This window comes from Pyrus communis, chromosome 15 (genome assembly GCF_963583255.1).
Source record: "Pyrus communis chromosome 15, drPyrComm1.1, whole genome shotgun sequence".
Taxonomy (NCBI): Eukaryota; Viridiplantae; Streptophyta; class Magnoliopsida; order Rosales; family Rosaceae; genus Pyrus; species Pyrus communis.
Genome location: NC_084817.1, coordinates 23464075 through 23479333, shown reverse-complemented (window position 1 = coordinate 23479333; position 15259 = coordinate 23464075). Strand labels below are relative to the sequence as shown.

The 15259-nt window shown below is 39.2% G+C and overlaps 3 protein-coding genes across 3 annotated transcripts; 1 reads left to right on the top strand and 2 right to left on the bottom strand.

The window, feature by feature from the left end:
* Positions 1 to 145: 145 nt before the first annotated feature.
* LOC137717708 (ion channel DMI1) lies at positions 146 to 8557 on the bottom strand. The gene is made up of 12 exons (XM_068457159.1): positions 7698 to 8557; positions 6576 to 6644; positions 5887 to 6492; positions 5096 to 5278; positions 4874 to 4933; positions 4580 to 4783; positions 3666 to 3914; positions 3096 to 3194; positions 2582 to 2776; positions 1966 to 2058; positions 1382 to 1648; positions 146 to 838 (listed from the first exon to the last, which is right to left on the bottom strand). Exons 1-12 carry the CDS (start codon positions 8247 to 8249, stop codon positions 620 to 622), a joined length of 2796 nt encoding a protein of 931 aa, XP_068313260.1. The 5' UTR covers positions 8250 to 8557; the 3' UTR covers positions 146 to 619.
* Positions 8558 to 9236: 679 nt separating this feature from the next.
* LOC137717451 (uncharacterized protein At5g49945-like) lies at positions 9237 to 12446 on the bottom strand. The gene is made up of 3 exons (XM_068456829.1): positions 11250 to 12446; positions 9775 to 9978; positions 9237 to 9688 (listed from the first exon to the last, which is right to left on the bottom strand). The coding sequence occupies exons 1-3, from the start codon at positions 12300 to 12302 to the stop codon at positions 9458 to 9460; spliced, it is 1488 nt and encodes a 495-aa protein (XP_068312930.1). The 5' UTR covers positions 12303 to 12446; the 3' UTR covers positions 9237 to 9457.
* An 887-nt stretch (positions 12447 to 13333) lies between these two features.
* Positions 13334 to 14164, top strand: LOC137717222 (uncharacterized). The gene has a single exon (XM_068456514.1). It carries the CDS (start codon positions 13334 to 13336, stop codon positions 14162 to 14164), a length of 831 nt encoding a protein of 276 aa, XP_068312615.1.
* Positions 14165 to 15259: the final 1095 nt, after the last annotated feature.

Sequence of the window (15259 nt, the reverse complement as noted above, 5' to 3'; positions counted from 1 at the left end):
TACAAACAGATTATAAACAGAAGAATATCATGAAGAACATAACATTAAGGTTTCCGACACGAAGATTAACATAAAATCGTAATTAATCGAATTCTAGTTTCAAACGAAAAGCTAACCTAATTTACGAAATCAAGAGTTCAACGAGCTTTTCTGAATAAGTAATCCACTATTGTTCAGGAATGTTTCCATACAACATTTTGTTCATAACAATACAAATCTACAAATTTCTTAAGAAAAGCTTCCTTCGAATAGTACAACATAAATGCGCTTCTAATCCCGTCATCGACTCAACTAAGTTGCATATTCTGATTTAAGTGACCATCAACCAATTGATACTACTCCCTTTATGAGACAAACATCAATCGTCGATACAACAACAACAACAACCAAGCTTTATCTCACTAAGTGAGGTCGGCTATATGAATCCTAAACATCAATCTTATATACCGATAATTTTCAAGCAGAAGGGGATGTCATCAACTCCGGTAAGAACCGCCATTTTAAAAACTATGACGGAATTCTCTTCAAGTATACAGTAGACAGTAACTAATGCCGTGAAATGGTTAAATCAGTAGGGTTGGGAGTGGAGACCATTTTAGCACATCGGTAAACTGAGGTTTCATTCACTTACAGAGATAACAACGAAAACATCATCATGGGACCATTTCCTTCGCTCTGACTTCGGTGATGGATTAATTATGGCTCGCTCTGTGTTTACAAGACGATATCCAATCACAATTTCCTGTCTTTGACGACCCCTGAGCATAATATCGTAAAAGCTGAGTTCTTCCTGGTCATATAAATAGAGTTCTGCTGGTTTAATGCACATCTCATTTCCCTGTTCCAGCACAAAATAATTCAAAGCTCTAGTCATTTAGTTTTGAAGTTCAATCGCTAATTAAAACAGAAGCTTATATCACCGATTTATAATTAAAAGTGCTGAACACTATAGCTCATACGAAAATAAGTAAAGAAATATCCATGATCATATATAGTGTATATAATAAAAAATAAATAAATGAAGGGAGATACAATGGATACCACTATATTCATGATAGCTTCGATGCTAGATTTGTCCGAAATCAGTGTGTTTTTGAAATTGTAAGCGGTGAGGAGTGGAGGGAGACTGATTGAGGAATAACTTTTAAAAATACAGAGCAATTTATACTTGGCAAGTGGCACCGCTTCTACCGAAGCTAGCACAAATATTTCTGTCCTTACAAGCTCAGATTTCCATATGACAGATACTTCATAAGAATTAGCATTGCGAAGTTGAAAATGATAGTGCCCTGGATGAGAGGTTATTTATATGATATAATTATAAACCATTTTATCACACATTTATATAAAATAAAAGCATGAAACAGGGCACCGAAAGTACCTCTTCAGCAAATAGCTCCTCAAGGACGCGATTAATTTGCTTGTCTTCAGCCACCATTGCCAGCGCCATACTAACCAGTTCATTTGATAGCACATAATCACTGATTCTAGAAACTGAGACCAAGTTTCTAGTCCTAGAATCCAGAATTTCACTAATTATGATCGACTTGTCTGAAGCTTGCTGCATTTCACGGATCCAAGAGCTGTGTGAAAATGCTGATAATCGCAAAGAAGTTGCCTTTGTATCTTTGTCAGGCAGACGCTTTGACTGCAATCCAAAAGTAAAGAGGTAGCTTATATTAGTAGTCTAGTCACAACTCCAGAAATTCACACTATGAAATTTGGGATTCTGCTTTGGATAGCTTTAGTGATACAACACGCAGAATAGTGACAGACTTGAAATACGCAAAAGAGTAGAAGTGAAAATGGTGAAACATGCAGTGAACTAGTTTTATTATAACCACAACACAAAATTTACAAAACCGATCAAGTCCCAACATCTTCAATGATGTTGGATGGATGTATATCACTGATCACAGAGAGCCCTATTACATGCCTGTGGTAGGATGAAGTGATTGAAGTTACCTGTATATCTCGTATGAGGAGAAGAGTGGCAAGTGATCTTGAGTCAGAATGAACAACAGAGTCCTCTAGTGATTCATCTGCAAGAATTAATATCTGTGCACTTAAAGAGTTAGCAAATCAGCTAAAGAATAAATTTTACACAAGAAAATTTCAAAGATACTCATTTATGTCAGCCGAAGTAGCTCCTTGGGCCATTTAATTAACTTTGAAGGCAGCTGTGTCTTAATTTCAGTTAAGATACTCCGTATTGTTTCTTTTCAGGTGAATTTCTGGTGCAGCCCCACCCTTTATCCATTATTATTCTTAATAAAATGTGTTTCTTATTAAAAAAATCATGTAAAATAGTTCAAATAAGTTTGCATTGTGGCTCTGGGGAAAGAAGTTTTTCATGAAGCCTTTCATGTTAGATTACTAGGTTTAAGGGATTAGAAGTTCCCAATAAATTTTAAGAGTTAAGCCCCTTGGATATTCTGCTGGAAAGAAAAACTTAAACTAAAGAAAGGAGTAAAGATATACAGAAAAGGTAAACATATGCCTATCATAGAGATAGGTAGGTAGGTAGATAGAGAGAGAGAGAGAGAGAGAGAGAGAGAGAGAGAGAGAGAATCAAACATACAGAATCAAAAGTCTCCAAAGGAAGATTCTCTAAATGTCGTTTGATCACAGCATTTCCTTCTCTGTGGACAAGCTTAATGTTCTCCAATCTAGAAACATCCAGTCCACCATCTGTAAGTTTCTTATCTCTTTCTTGTTCAGGAACTTCATTGAACATCCAAAGTTCTGAACCTGGAGGCAGGAATGCCTCTAGAACCTGAGAAACGGAAATTCAACAAGTCAAGTTGGAGCTCAACCTGAGTTATATGCTTCAACCCAACTGACTAGTTTAAAATTACCATTTCATTTTCACAATTGTTTCCCTTTACTGTTCCATGACAAAAAAATTGGTAAAGGCAAAAGTAACTTTCTTAATCAAAAATTAGGAAGCAGTAGTCCACCAAAGGTACATCCAGTTAAGAGAGAGAGAGAGAGAGAGAGAGAGAGAGAGTATGTGATTGTTTTAGTCAGCCTGTCCAATCCAGCTAGGTTGTAGACTTGTAGATAATATTGATGACACAATATTAACTGATTACCATAATCATATCGTCTATATCCCGACGCCAGCCACAAAACAATATCTTCTCGGGGTACTTGGGGGGTTCAACTATCTTTGGACAGTAGCCTGCACAAACCTGCACGAAGGACACAACATGTGCTCAGGCATGTTAGATGTAATCATTTCTGATTTGGCATACATCATAGGAAAATATAATGTTGATTGCATGCCCTTGACTTAACAGAATTCTATAGTCATTTTTATAAAGCTGTGCTGGTCTCAGGACAAAAGAAAGGGAAGAATAATAATGAGAATACAGTGACTGTTCAGACCTAGTTAACAATCTGCTTTCCTGTTAATTCTAAAAAAATTCTTGTTCAGTTGTAATCCTGTATAATGGGGATTCATCAACCGGGAGTCCAAAATATTCTCTTCTACAATGGAGTTACTTGAGTACCTGCTGGGGCATCCATACTTCACTATTCAAAATTTCAAACAGAGAATGATATCTCATCCGCATAACAGTAACAGCAAAGTCAGAGAAATAGTTTTGCAACTTTCTAATCTTTAACATATATTGTTGCTACATAAAGAAAAGATAGATAACCTCTGGAAAGGGACAAGGAGCATAAGTGTCATCATCTTCCGCTATAACAAGAACTTCATCCCCTTCTTTCATAACATAGTTATCATCCGGATTTAAGATTATCTTTCCACCATCTACAGCAACCTTAATTCCACAAGGAATTGCATCAGGAAATGAAATAAGCACATTTTCAAAACGAAGACCATCCAGTTGAGGCCACCTTTTGATGTAAAACTCAGCATTCTCAAAACCCAATATGTCCTCCCATATCTGACCAAATAAAAAATGATATATTAGTAAAAAAAAATATTTTCTAAAACAAATTCTGAAGCATGTATGGTTTTTAGTTTTGCAAAAGAGATACTTTACAATCTGATGTTTTGAATAATGCAAGACAGAGTTATCCTATATGTCCTGTGAATTTCACTTGAGATATTTGATGGATAACTCTTTTCTTTCTCCTTTCATCCCCTCAAGTGCAATAAGGTTCGTTAAAATAGTTTTAATTGATTAAGTTAACCCCATCACGTTCAAAATGATTTATATAACAAGAAATGCTACAAACCTAGATGACTACACTAATACCCCCAGTCCAGCATAAGGCAACGCAGCAATTTCAACAACTCTAACAAGTTTAAATATAACTAAATACATAGTGTCAGCCTCAAGCTAGGGCTCGGGCCAGGTCATGTCGTTTCATGGCCATAAAATGGGTCACATTGGCTGGCTCATCGGGCCTCTGTCCATTTTTCTAGCCCTATTCGCCCCAGTGAACTTTTTCTCCTAGGCTATACTCAAATAGGAATAGAAATACATTTATTGAACTCAGGAATATAAATAGAGAAGAAAAGATCTAGTCTCTATGTACATGTTTTAAGAAGTGTAGCTTATTATCCGATAAACATATAGGTGGACTAAAGCTCTATTAGAGTTACCTGTGCAAGACCAGGTTGCAGAGCACACTGTATCATCAACCGTCCAATCACATCATGTGCTACAACTGTTTCAATGAGTTCTCCTCCAACAAGCTTCACCAAAGGCTCATTGTCAAGGTCACTCATCTCTACGACAACATGACCCCTCAAGCCCTCTTTCACCCCTGTAAGGCTGAGCACAACCCTCAAAGCACGTGCATCACTCTGGAAACATATTACAGCCAATGTAACTAAAGTCTGATGTGCATGTAAACATTTGAGAACTGTAAGAGGAGATCTGATATAGGAAATAACCTGATCCGCGTTTTCATCAGATGCCAATACAATGATAGCACGTGCTTTTGAAACTGAGACCTGCATATGAAAAAATATAACTCAATCTGAAGATTCTGAACTGCATCCATATGAGAGAGAGAGAGAGAGAGAGAGAGAGGAAATTAATATTGAACCTTCCAATGAAACAAAAGCTAAATCAGTAGTAGTAGTAGGGGTAAAAGAGTAAAGTGTCAAAGATACCTTCTTCAGGTCGGCCAGTATAAGAGGGCTGCCACTTCTGCATATAACTGAAGTCCCCATGAAGTCAAATTCAAGCTTTGCTATATCCAGCTCCATTTCCTCCTTGTCTCTTTCAGCAAGTACAACGACAACTCCACCACCAACACTCTTGTTTGCTATTGCTAGCTGCTTTAGAAGTGAGCCCTGCAGCATAAAATGCATCAACTTTAATTTCCCCTTCTTTCTTTGCTGTTTGACTCCTTAACTACAAAACTCCTACTGATGACCTCTTTTATAAGATCAAATGAGCTTAATTTCATAGAGGATAAGGATGGGGAGGTTCAGGGGCCTTCAAAGATCACATTTTAATTGTAAGACAAACATGTACTTACAAAGAAGCTTTCTGTTAAGTCAGTTAAAATGAAGTCCCTATTGACAACTATAATTACCCATACAGTAGTCTGTACTAACTACCAAAAGTACAAATCTAAAAACGCATTAAAGCAGCAAGATGGAGACGACACTTGAAGACTACCAACTATAGTCATGCAAACAGCTAAGTTCCTTTTTCCTTTTGGTCTGTGCAGAAAACTAAGTTGGTGTTCTCATATCAGTATAATTTTGAAGACATTTAAGTCAAATGAAATCCCATAACATTTGAATCACATCACAAATCTGAAATCAAAGTTGATACCTCAAAAAGACAAAAATTTAAAGGTAATGCAGGTTTGAGATATCACTTTGAAGTTCGAATGCAGCCCATGAAATTTAGATAAAGGTTGTATCCAATATAAAGATGCTCGAGAGCCTACCAATTTGTCACTCCATCCAAGAATGAGGATGTGGTCCCTTTCAATGACTTCACTCTTCCCCTTCCGCAGTGAATCAACCTTCTCTGATATAGCATCAGAAACAAGCCCAAGCATCATTGCAAATATTAGCATGCCTCCTGAACTAATAGAGACAGAAACTATCCTTGGCCCGATGCCTTCTGTGTCAGCATGGTTTCCAGAATCAGCAACAAAAGTCCATGAGAGCCAAAGAGCTTCAGCAAAGCTGTTTTGATTGACTGCATATAATGCCAATCCACCAAACCCTATAAGAAACATCGTTGCAAAGAGAAGAGCAAGCAGTTTGGCGTATGGATAGACGGAGAAACACACATCAACCATATATGCAATCCTCTTCTTTATGGGAACCTCCTCGTTGTTCTTCTTGATCCGTTTTGAGAGACTCCTTATTTGGGAAAGAAAATCAAGATGTTTGTACAATACAAATGGGATAGTAATTGTAAAGACCACAATATACAAAGCAACAGTTCTTCTTTCAGCACTAAAATGAAACAGTGATGGATTCTTCTCCACCAGAAAATCCTTAATGCTGTTATTTGAACCAATATTTTTAGGGTTACACCATTCCTGAAAGCAGCATAATCAACTGTTGAGATGCGAAACAAAGAATCAAAGGTCTACATAAAAGTCGTTGAAACCATAAAACGTACCTCAAGTTCTGCAACTCTCTGCCGGAGATAAACTGCATAAGGTACAGATAATATCCAAGTGAAAGTGAGCTGCAACAGAAGTTAATACAAAATTGTCAATATCATAATTTCAACAATCCAAAAGGACACCACTAGGAGCTCTCTGTTTTATAAAGATCTATTACAAAGGAGCGCAAAATAATTAACATAATTTTCTGTTCTTTTTTGTTTTGTTTAATACACCAATATATTTACACAAAGGCATGGAGGGATTTGAGCTAAGCCACACAATGGGCCAGCCATAATATTTTTTGGAATCGAACTCCCCATCTACGGCAACCAAACCCAAGACCTCTCAACGAGTGAAGAGGAATACCACTAGACTATACAAGTAAACATAACCTAATTTTCTGTTTACTTCTTAAACTTCAGAAGATTTGCTCATATTTGACGCAGCTAAACAACTTGAAAGTGTGACATAGACATAGGGAAACTGCTTCTCCCCTTAGAAAAACCAAGTGTTTTTGCATTTTCAGTTATCTCAATGGAGAAACTGCTGCCTGAACAACAGATGAAACGAAGCATACAACCGCAACAAGCACACAGACAAATATTCTAGATATAAAAGATCAAGAATGTTTTATTTAAATTATTAATAGAAAATGTGACGTGGAAATAGGGAAAGGTTGCTCCTATGTGACCGAAATGTCACGGGGAGTTGTGGAAACAGCCTCTTTGTAAAGCAAGGGTAAGATTGCGTATATAGCCGTTCCCTCGACTTTTGAGGGGAGGCTTGATGACTTGGGTTCGCCCTTTTTTTTATAGAAATTTTTAAATGATTTTTAGATTTTAGTTTAATTTTCCAATAACAAAAAATCCCCAAATGAGTGGTGAAAACCTAAACAAGTAGTCAATTTCAATTTTTATTCTCATTATATTTTCTTAATTCTATTCACCATGGTGTCTAAAGGGAACATTTACTAAAATCTGGGGGCATAGGAAAATAGCTTTGACCTAGAATATTTGTTTGATCTTTATTTCCTAAAATCTAGGGGAGGAATCTATAAATTTGGAAAATAGTATCAGAAAATTAAGTAGTTGAGCTGAGAATTTACTGACAGTTATGGAATAAAATGGCTTTACCACAACTAGTAACAAAGAACGCTTGAACTCCGCAGTCCGCCTTGAACTCGGCCGAGTCGACTCACTAGCAGAAGAGGCAGAAGTTAGATTCGGCACCACCTTCAATTTCTGCCTCTCAGCCTCCGGCTTCGGGACCAAGGCCGCAGGAGGAGGCTGAGAGGCGATCCGTCGCGGCGCGTCCACCAGCTTATTAGCATGCGCGGCACGGGAATCAGAGGAGGAGGAGGGGAGCTTCTTGCCGCGTTTGGAAGTGTTCTGAGGGACAACGAAGGAGGGGAAGACCCAATCGCGGTCGGAGAAGTCTCGCTGGTCGGCGGGCGCATTGGAGGAGGAGAAGGAGGCGGGGCGATCGGGCGGCGGCCACTGGCGGGAGGTGGGAGGGAGGGTGGAGATGCGTCGGACGGCGGGGAAGAGCGGGCCCGGGAAGATTGGGGTTGTGGGCTCCGCGTCGTCGGATGCGGTGGTGGTGATGACGGTTCGTGATTTCTTGAGCTGCGGAGGGCTCTCCGACTTTTTCGGCTTCGACGACGGGTCATCATTGCCATCCACCATTTTTCTCCTTCAGCTTCAGAATTGCAGCGACGGAATTGTGCTGGTGATGTGATTGGCGAGACCTCAACTTGGAATCGTCCGCGTCAGAATTTAATTTAACAATATTTTCAAAAATAATAAAATATTTAATTTTACTGAGCCAGAGTAGCATGGGCCACCTCCTAAAAAGTTCTCGTGTTACATTCCCAAAAGAATTCACCCAAAAAAAAAAAACTAGTTTGATTATACTCTTAACTTTTAACTTGATTTTATTCATCGATATTTCAACAGTGTTTCGGGAAGTTCTTCATTTAACGCGGTACCATGGTTGTACGACAAGATAAGGTAAGAGTGTCGAAAGAAAGCTTCGCGACAACATAGGCGGAGCCTCTAAGGACCAAAGTAGTTTCGGGGCAATCTTGACCACTACGTACGAAATTTATGGCGGCCTCAAAGCTAAAGTTGAAGAATCGTGAGACCTGACGAAGAAAATGAATTGTCTACACGAAAAAGTTGGGTCCACGTCATGTCATATTTTTTTGTAACAATCTTCTTTGTTTTGTTTTTGTGGTTTGGTGAAACTCGGGATGGGATTTTAAAATCGAGTTCAATGTTATTTGTAAAGCAACCTAATCAACTATTATTTGTAGCCCTTCTCTTTGCTTTCTTTTTATTGTCCAACTATTCAAACCAAATTCTTTGTACTTTCTTTTTGTAATTTCAAACTTTTTACTAATTACCTGTCCCTACCTCCCACTTAGTTGCGTTATACAATTCTTTTGATTCCCTCTATTAAATTTATCCCAACAACTCGGTCGGTTGGATTGAAACCTAAATTTTAATCCAGAAAATTTAGGTTTTATTGATTTAACCCAAACACAGTTTTCCGCTCCAACTATTCACTTTTCGGCAAAGAAATACCTTCGTAAGAGTTTTGCAGAAATGAACTTAGGTACTACAACTCCTGAAAACCCGCAAAGACGAGGTAACAACGGTGGCTTCGGAAAATGTCAACAAAGAAACGCTGGGGAGTTCCGGCAGCATTGAATTTTGGTACATTCAAAACCTACTCATGTTGTAACGTTAGTGTCGAACGAATTCAGACAGTTACAGTACAAGGCCGCAAGTGGGCGGAACCAAAACTTATGGCCGGCATGACTCTCGGCTAAAATACCAAGAGATGTTAAAACGAAGATGAAGAGGAATGAAATGACGAGTAATTTCACGAACTAGCTAGCACGGGTCATTTTTACTTTCGGCATTGCCTTCTTCATCTGACGAGCACGCTCTTTTGCTTCTCTCTTGCGAATACTATCTGCACTGAGCTTAGCCTCGGCCTCCTCCATCATCTTTTTCCGCTCTGCCTTCTTTCTTTGCAATGCTTCTTGCCTAGCATTTTGGAGTTCTTTGTAAGCCTCTTGAGCCGCCTTTGATCTGATTGCTTCAGTTTTGGATCGAACCTGCAACAATCAGATATAGAAAAAATAAGGCCAAATGGAAATTTTGTCGAAACTTGATTCCACAATATAACTGGAAGCTAACCCACCTGACTGCTTAGCTTGTAGCGCCCAATCAAATCAATATAATAAGGTACCAAAGCCACCAGTCGAGTCATATCAGCCATGTTACCGGCATCAGGTAGGGCAAACTTGAACAACAGCATCTTCTTTTGCGAGCCTGGATGTTGATCTGAAAAATGCATGTAGATGAAACCCTTTCCAAATTTCTGAAAAGCCTTTTCACCAAAAACCTGCAAATGCCAGACATATTAATGGGGAACTAAGCGTAAACAACTAATAAGGATGTACGGAATCAAGAAACAGGATGGATAATTCAGGCAGAATGGGACCTAAGAGGAATAATGTAAAAGGGCAGAAGCACGATGAAGTTGAATGTTCCGGTATGGTAACATAAGATTTTAAATATCCCAAGCAATTCGATCAAGTGATACATTGAACAGAAGAGAGAACTTACGATAAAAAGGACCAAAGAAACATGCAAGACCCCTTATTAACTCAAACAAATTTGAAGAAGAGCGAGACTTTGCTATGGCTACCATGATAGTGAAAACACAAGGGAAGTACCCAACATTAGAAGTAAAATTTAGATTAAAAATAAGAACGAGGTTTTACAAAACCATCAGGTCACAATGAAACAAGCACCCAGTTTGTGCCCCATTACACTGAAAGGTTGATTGAGATTTTTGAGTTCAGCCAACCTTTCATTTAATAATTTGTGAGAGTGATGCAAAAGTAATACAAATTTCTCAACCACCATAATCGATTCAGCAAAAAAAAAAAAAAAAAAAAAAAATTTGACCTTTATTAACATTAATTGCGCTATATATCCGTAAAAGATAAAACAATACCATCTATATATCTTCAGTGGTAGTTATGCACTCCCACATATAAATTACAAAATTTAGTACTAACACCTTTGTGATAAAAAATGTATGCACGAACAGGAAAGCGTGTCTTAAGCGGGGTTTAATCAGTATTGGTCAAACAGATAAAGCCCAAACAGATGAAGAAAAAAGGTTGAAAACCCTTAGACAATTAAAAAAAGCAAATACCAAATTGATAATGTAATGTAATTCCACATTTACAGTACTAAATCACTGGTCCTTTCGCTCCTTTCGCCTAACAAATTGAAACTTGGAACCTCTGTTTGGCCATCCTCATGGAATCAAAACAACTGTTATAAAAAGCATAAGTTGTTTGCTTTTCACTTTTGCAGTTTATATGGTGTTCGGCATTATCATCACAGAAAAATAATCTTATTCTCAAGATGAATACGTGCATATACAGCCTATCTACCACTACATTCAAACACAAATTAAATTACACAATCAAACACATTGCATATGATCACGAAAATTACGAAACACTATAAAGAAAACTCATTTCAAGTGCAAACTAATACATAAACACACAAACCAAATGCCATTTAAATGCAATCATAAAACAGATTAATCAACGAAAAGGAAAACCGAATTTTGTACCAATACGAAAATGAACTGACCTGTTCGAGCACAGCCTCAGTGATCAAATCACCAGCCACTTCCTTCGATTCGGAGATAACCGCCAGGTCCTCAGAAACCCACTTCCTTCCAGTAGGCGGAGACACTATCCCGGCAAACTTCTGCAAGTCCCCAACCTCCTTCTGCATTGCCTTGGCCGACTTCTTCCTTGCCAAGGCGAAAACCACGTGGTCCATCGCATCATCGTTCATATAAACCTCGATATTGATCTCGTCCCTACTGGGGACCACCAAGTTGAAAATCGAGGAGATCAAATCGTGGCGGCTTTTGAGCTCCATCGTCGCCAGAAGCCCCTGGCAGCACCTCCGCCCACTCGCGTAGAACTTGAACACGTTCTGACCTTCCTTCAACAGCAAGGGTGAGTCGTCGCCGTCTCCGACGCCCAGAAGACTGAAGTTCTTCTCGAAAATCGAGTCTTTGGTGGCGAATTTCGCCGCCCAAGCCAGGGCAATGTTCTCGTTCACCCGCTTCCCAGTGAAGTAGTTGATGATGAAGACGATCAGGAACCCTCCGCACGCGATCTCCACAACAAAGGATCTCGGAGCGGCGGGGGGCTTGGGAACGGCGGAGGGTTTGGGATCGGAATTGGAGGAGGGAGTGGCATTTTCGGTACTTGCAGGGTCGTCGAGGGGCGGTTTCTGCTGCGGTTGCTGGGGTTGGACGGGGAGGCCTTCGAACTCGTCTTCGTCCCAATAATCGAAGCTGGTGGAGGAAGGTTTGGGAAGATCGGTGGATGGAGAATCCGAATCGGGAATCGGGTTGGGATCCGTGTCGGGTACGGAGGGTTCAGGTGAGCGAGGTGGGTCGGGTTGGGAGGTGGTGGTGAGGGAAGGGCGGGTGCGAGTGGGAAGAGGGAGTGAGGAGTCGTCGGCGTCGGCGTCGGCGTCATCGATTTCGTCGCCATCGTCGAATCCTTCGAATTGCGAGTCGGCGGCGAGGACGGAGGAGGGAGAGAAGGACAGGTGGGAGAAGAGGAACAGGAGGATGAAGAGGGAGAGGAGAGAGAGGAGGCGCGTGTAAGAGAGTGACGCCATGCTTGCTTCTCCTGATACAGCTCTTGTTGCAGAGAGAGTACAGGAACGAAGGAAAGAAGCGTGTGTGTACTGAAAACCCCACACGCAACTGATATCAGTGAATGTGGCAGTTGGATACAACGTTGTGACCAACTGGGCAATTTTCATATTTTTTTAATAGAAGTGATTTCGCTACGACATTCTATTTTTTCGAAGACCATAAGTCTATTTCTGGCCACTATTTACCATTCTTTAGCATCAAAAATCGAAATCAAACATGTTGTCCCAACCATTGAGTTACCATGTGATGGTTGTGATCAGATGAGTAATTGTCTTTTTCTTTTTTTTCTTTTAATTTATTTATTTATTATTAACCAGAAACACATTACTTTTCTAATCCACCAACGTTACCAACGTTGTCGTTTGTAAACCTAAATAAAAATTAAAGTTGGAAAATTATTTAATCAAATGCATAATCATGATTTCAGTTATTACCTAAAGAATTGTCTATTTATCATCGTATTAGCTCTTTGGTAAATATGGTTCATGGTATGATTATTACGTTAGCAAGTAGTATGACTATTTTAAATTCTGATTAGGATACTTGAAGCAGCATTTCTGACACATTTTGTTTCTAGGAACTCACACGAAAATTTCCTAATAGGTCACCTATCCTGGGATTGCTCTCGCGCGAACTTACTTAACTTCGGAGTTCCGATAGAACCCAAAGTCAGTGAACTCCCAAAAGGCATCGTGCTAGGTAGAGATAGAAATATACATATAAGGCTTAAAGGATCTACTTCCTAAGCGATGTAGAATGTTACAATCCACGAACCGGAAGACAAAGTTACTAGATCAGTACAAATTTCAATAAGTAGTTATGGTGTCCTCATCCACCCTATTTTGTCTTAACCTTGAAACAGACTCTCACTCTGTCAAATTTTGAAGTGCAAGCAAAGAAAGCCCATGCCAACCAAACCCTACCCAATCATCATGAAATATATCTTCATGTCCTCGATTCCCTACACACCATTTTCCATCAGGACATATCCATGGAATCGGAAACCCAGCACTCCCTGCAGCTTCCTCAAGAAAACCCAGCGGGAGGAGCAGCTGCCCTAACCCCACTCCATGTTAACGATCACCACGCCAATGTCGACACTTCCCGACCCTTCAACTCCGTCAAAGAAGCCGTCGCCATCTTGGGCGAGCGCCTTCTTCTCAGAGAAATGTTTTCATCCCCTAAACCGCCATGCGCCAATAATATTGTCCAAAGCAGGCCTACTACTCCTCCGTCACCGAACTTGTCGCTGCCGAATTATGAAGAAAGCGAAGACGTAAAAAATAGTAGTGATGGTGATCGCGAGGAGAAAGTAGCAGTTATGGACACTCTAAAGAAGCTTGAGGCGGAGCTAGAGGAAACGAAGGTGGAGCTGAAGATGCTGAAGGAGAGAGAGTCGGAAACCGAGGTCGCGTTGGCGTCGCTGAACGCGGAGCTTCACAAGAACATGTCCAAGTTGGCTCGAGCAGAGGCAGATGCGGCGGCAAAGGCGAGTAACGTGCTGCAAGTGGCTACAACTACAAGATCATCACCAAATCTGAGAGAGAATGTTGAAGAGAGGAACAAGAGGGAGTGGATGATAAGGATGGAGGACTCTATGTCTTTGGCTCAAATATTGGGCATTGGAACTACTAAGAAACAAGGAGGAGCCGACTACGACCCTGTCGGAGCCGGCTACGACCACGTTGGAGGGAAAAGAGAGAAGAAACCAATGAAGAAGAAGCCTATTGTCCCTCTGGTGCAAGATTTACTTTGCTGGAGAAAAGGGTCGTCCACTGCTTTTCGTAACCCTCTTTATTCGTCTCCGCAATTTTACTACTAAATCTTGATTTAAATCGTGTTTAATTTCTTCGATATATCATCAATCCAAAAGGGGAAGAAAAATACTTGCATGGGGAATAGATATGATATCATGTAATATGTTGTATTGAAATTGCAAATGTTTGTTTGATATTGTTTTCAAATTTATATGTGATATAATTAAGCACTATTTGTTAATTCTGTTCTCGTTTCTAAGTTAGATTTTTGCCAAATACGAATTTGAAACACATTGTTGCTAGTCCATTGCGAGGTTAAGCCTATCATCTTTCCCTTAATATAGTAATATCATTTGTTAAAAATAAAAAATAAAAAAGTTAAACATTCACATTTGAAACTGAGCTTTGATACATCGGAGACCAGGGCATATTTGGATGTGCTTTTAAAATTACTGAAAGTTCTTTAGAGAAAATATTTTTGGGTTTCAAAAGCACTTAAAGTGTTTTCTACAAGAAACACCATTTATGTGCTTCTTCCAAGAAGCACTTTAAGTGTTTTCCCATGATTTACTTGCATATTTACTAATGATTGGTTCTAAAATCATTTTCACCAAAAACACTTTCAGTTATTTAAAAAATGCATCCAAACAAGCTCCAAATTCATTTGAAAAAAAGGGTTCATTTGTTTGAAGACCAAAGATTTAGAGATTTGGGCCGTTGAAGAAAGGGAAAGAGAGATCTGGGCTCTTGGTTTGTGTAAGGTGAACCAACGAAGACATTGCAAAAATTAAAGTAAGTGATATGAACCCTTGGTTTGTGTTAGGCGTCATTGTGGCTCTAAGAACATATTTAAATGGGATGTCAAAAGGTCCACATTAGCAATAACAGTAATAAAAGACACCACTAGTGTTTTTCAACCCAAATGACAATTCCTATGTGGCATGACATGAAAAGGCAACAAAGAAGTTGCTGTCAAATTTGACAGTAGGTTCAAATATATTTTTAGTAATTAATAAATACATTTTATAATTTTAATAGTTATCTTTTGTTTTAAAATACTAATAACAACTATAAATAATAAATAATAGTTTAAATTTGACATATCGATTGAAGAACAAAATTTATAAAAAGATTAATGTGCCACATAAGCCTTCAAATTT

Bases quoted from the DNA above. Each gene is read 5' to 3' on its own strand.
- LOC137717222 (XM_068456514.1), top strand. From the start codon at position 13,334: ATGGAATCGGAAACCCAGCACTCCCTGCAGCTTCCTCAAGAAAACCCA.
- LOC137717451 (XM_068456829.1), bottom strand. From the start codon at position 12,302: ATGGCGTCACTCTCTTACACGCGCCTCCTCTCTCTCCTCTCCCTCTTC. The intron at 9,979-11,249 runs GTCAGTTCATTT...TGGCATTTGCAG, and splicing joins CTGAGGCTGTGCTCGAACAG to GTTTTTGGTGAAAAGGCTTT. The intron at 9,689-9,774 runs GTGGGTTAGCTT...TGATTGTTGCAG, and splicing joins GCTACAAGCTAAGCAGTCAG to GTTCGATCCAAAACTGAAGC.
- LOC137717708 (XM_068457159.1), bottom strand. From the start codon at position 8,249: ATGGTGGATGGCAATGATGACCCGTCGTCGAAGCCGAAAAAGTCGGAG. The intron at 5,279-5,886 runs GTAGGCTCTCGA...TTTATGCTGCAG, and splicing joins TTGGATGGAGTGACAAATTG to GGCTCACTTCTAAAGCAGCT. The intron at 4,934-5,095 runs GTATCTTTGACA...TTTCATATGCAG, and splicing joins TACTGGCCGACCTGAAGAAG to GTCTCAGTTTCAAAAGCACG.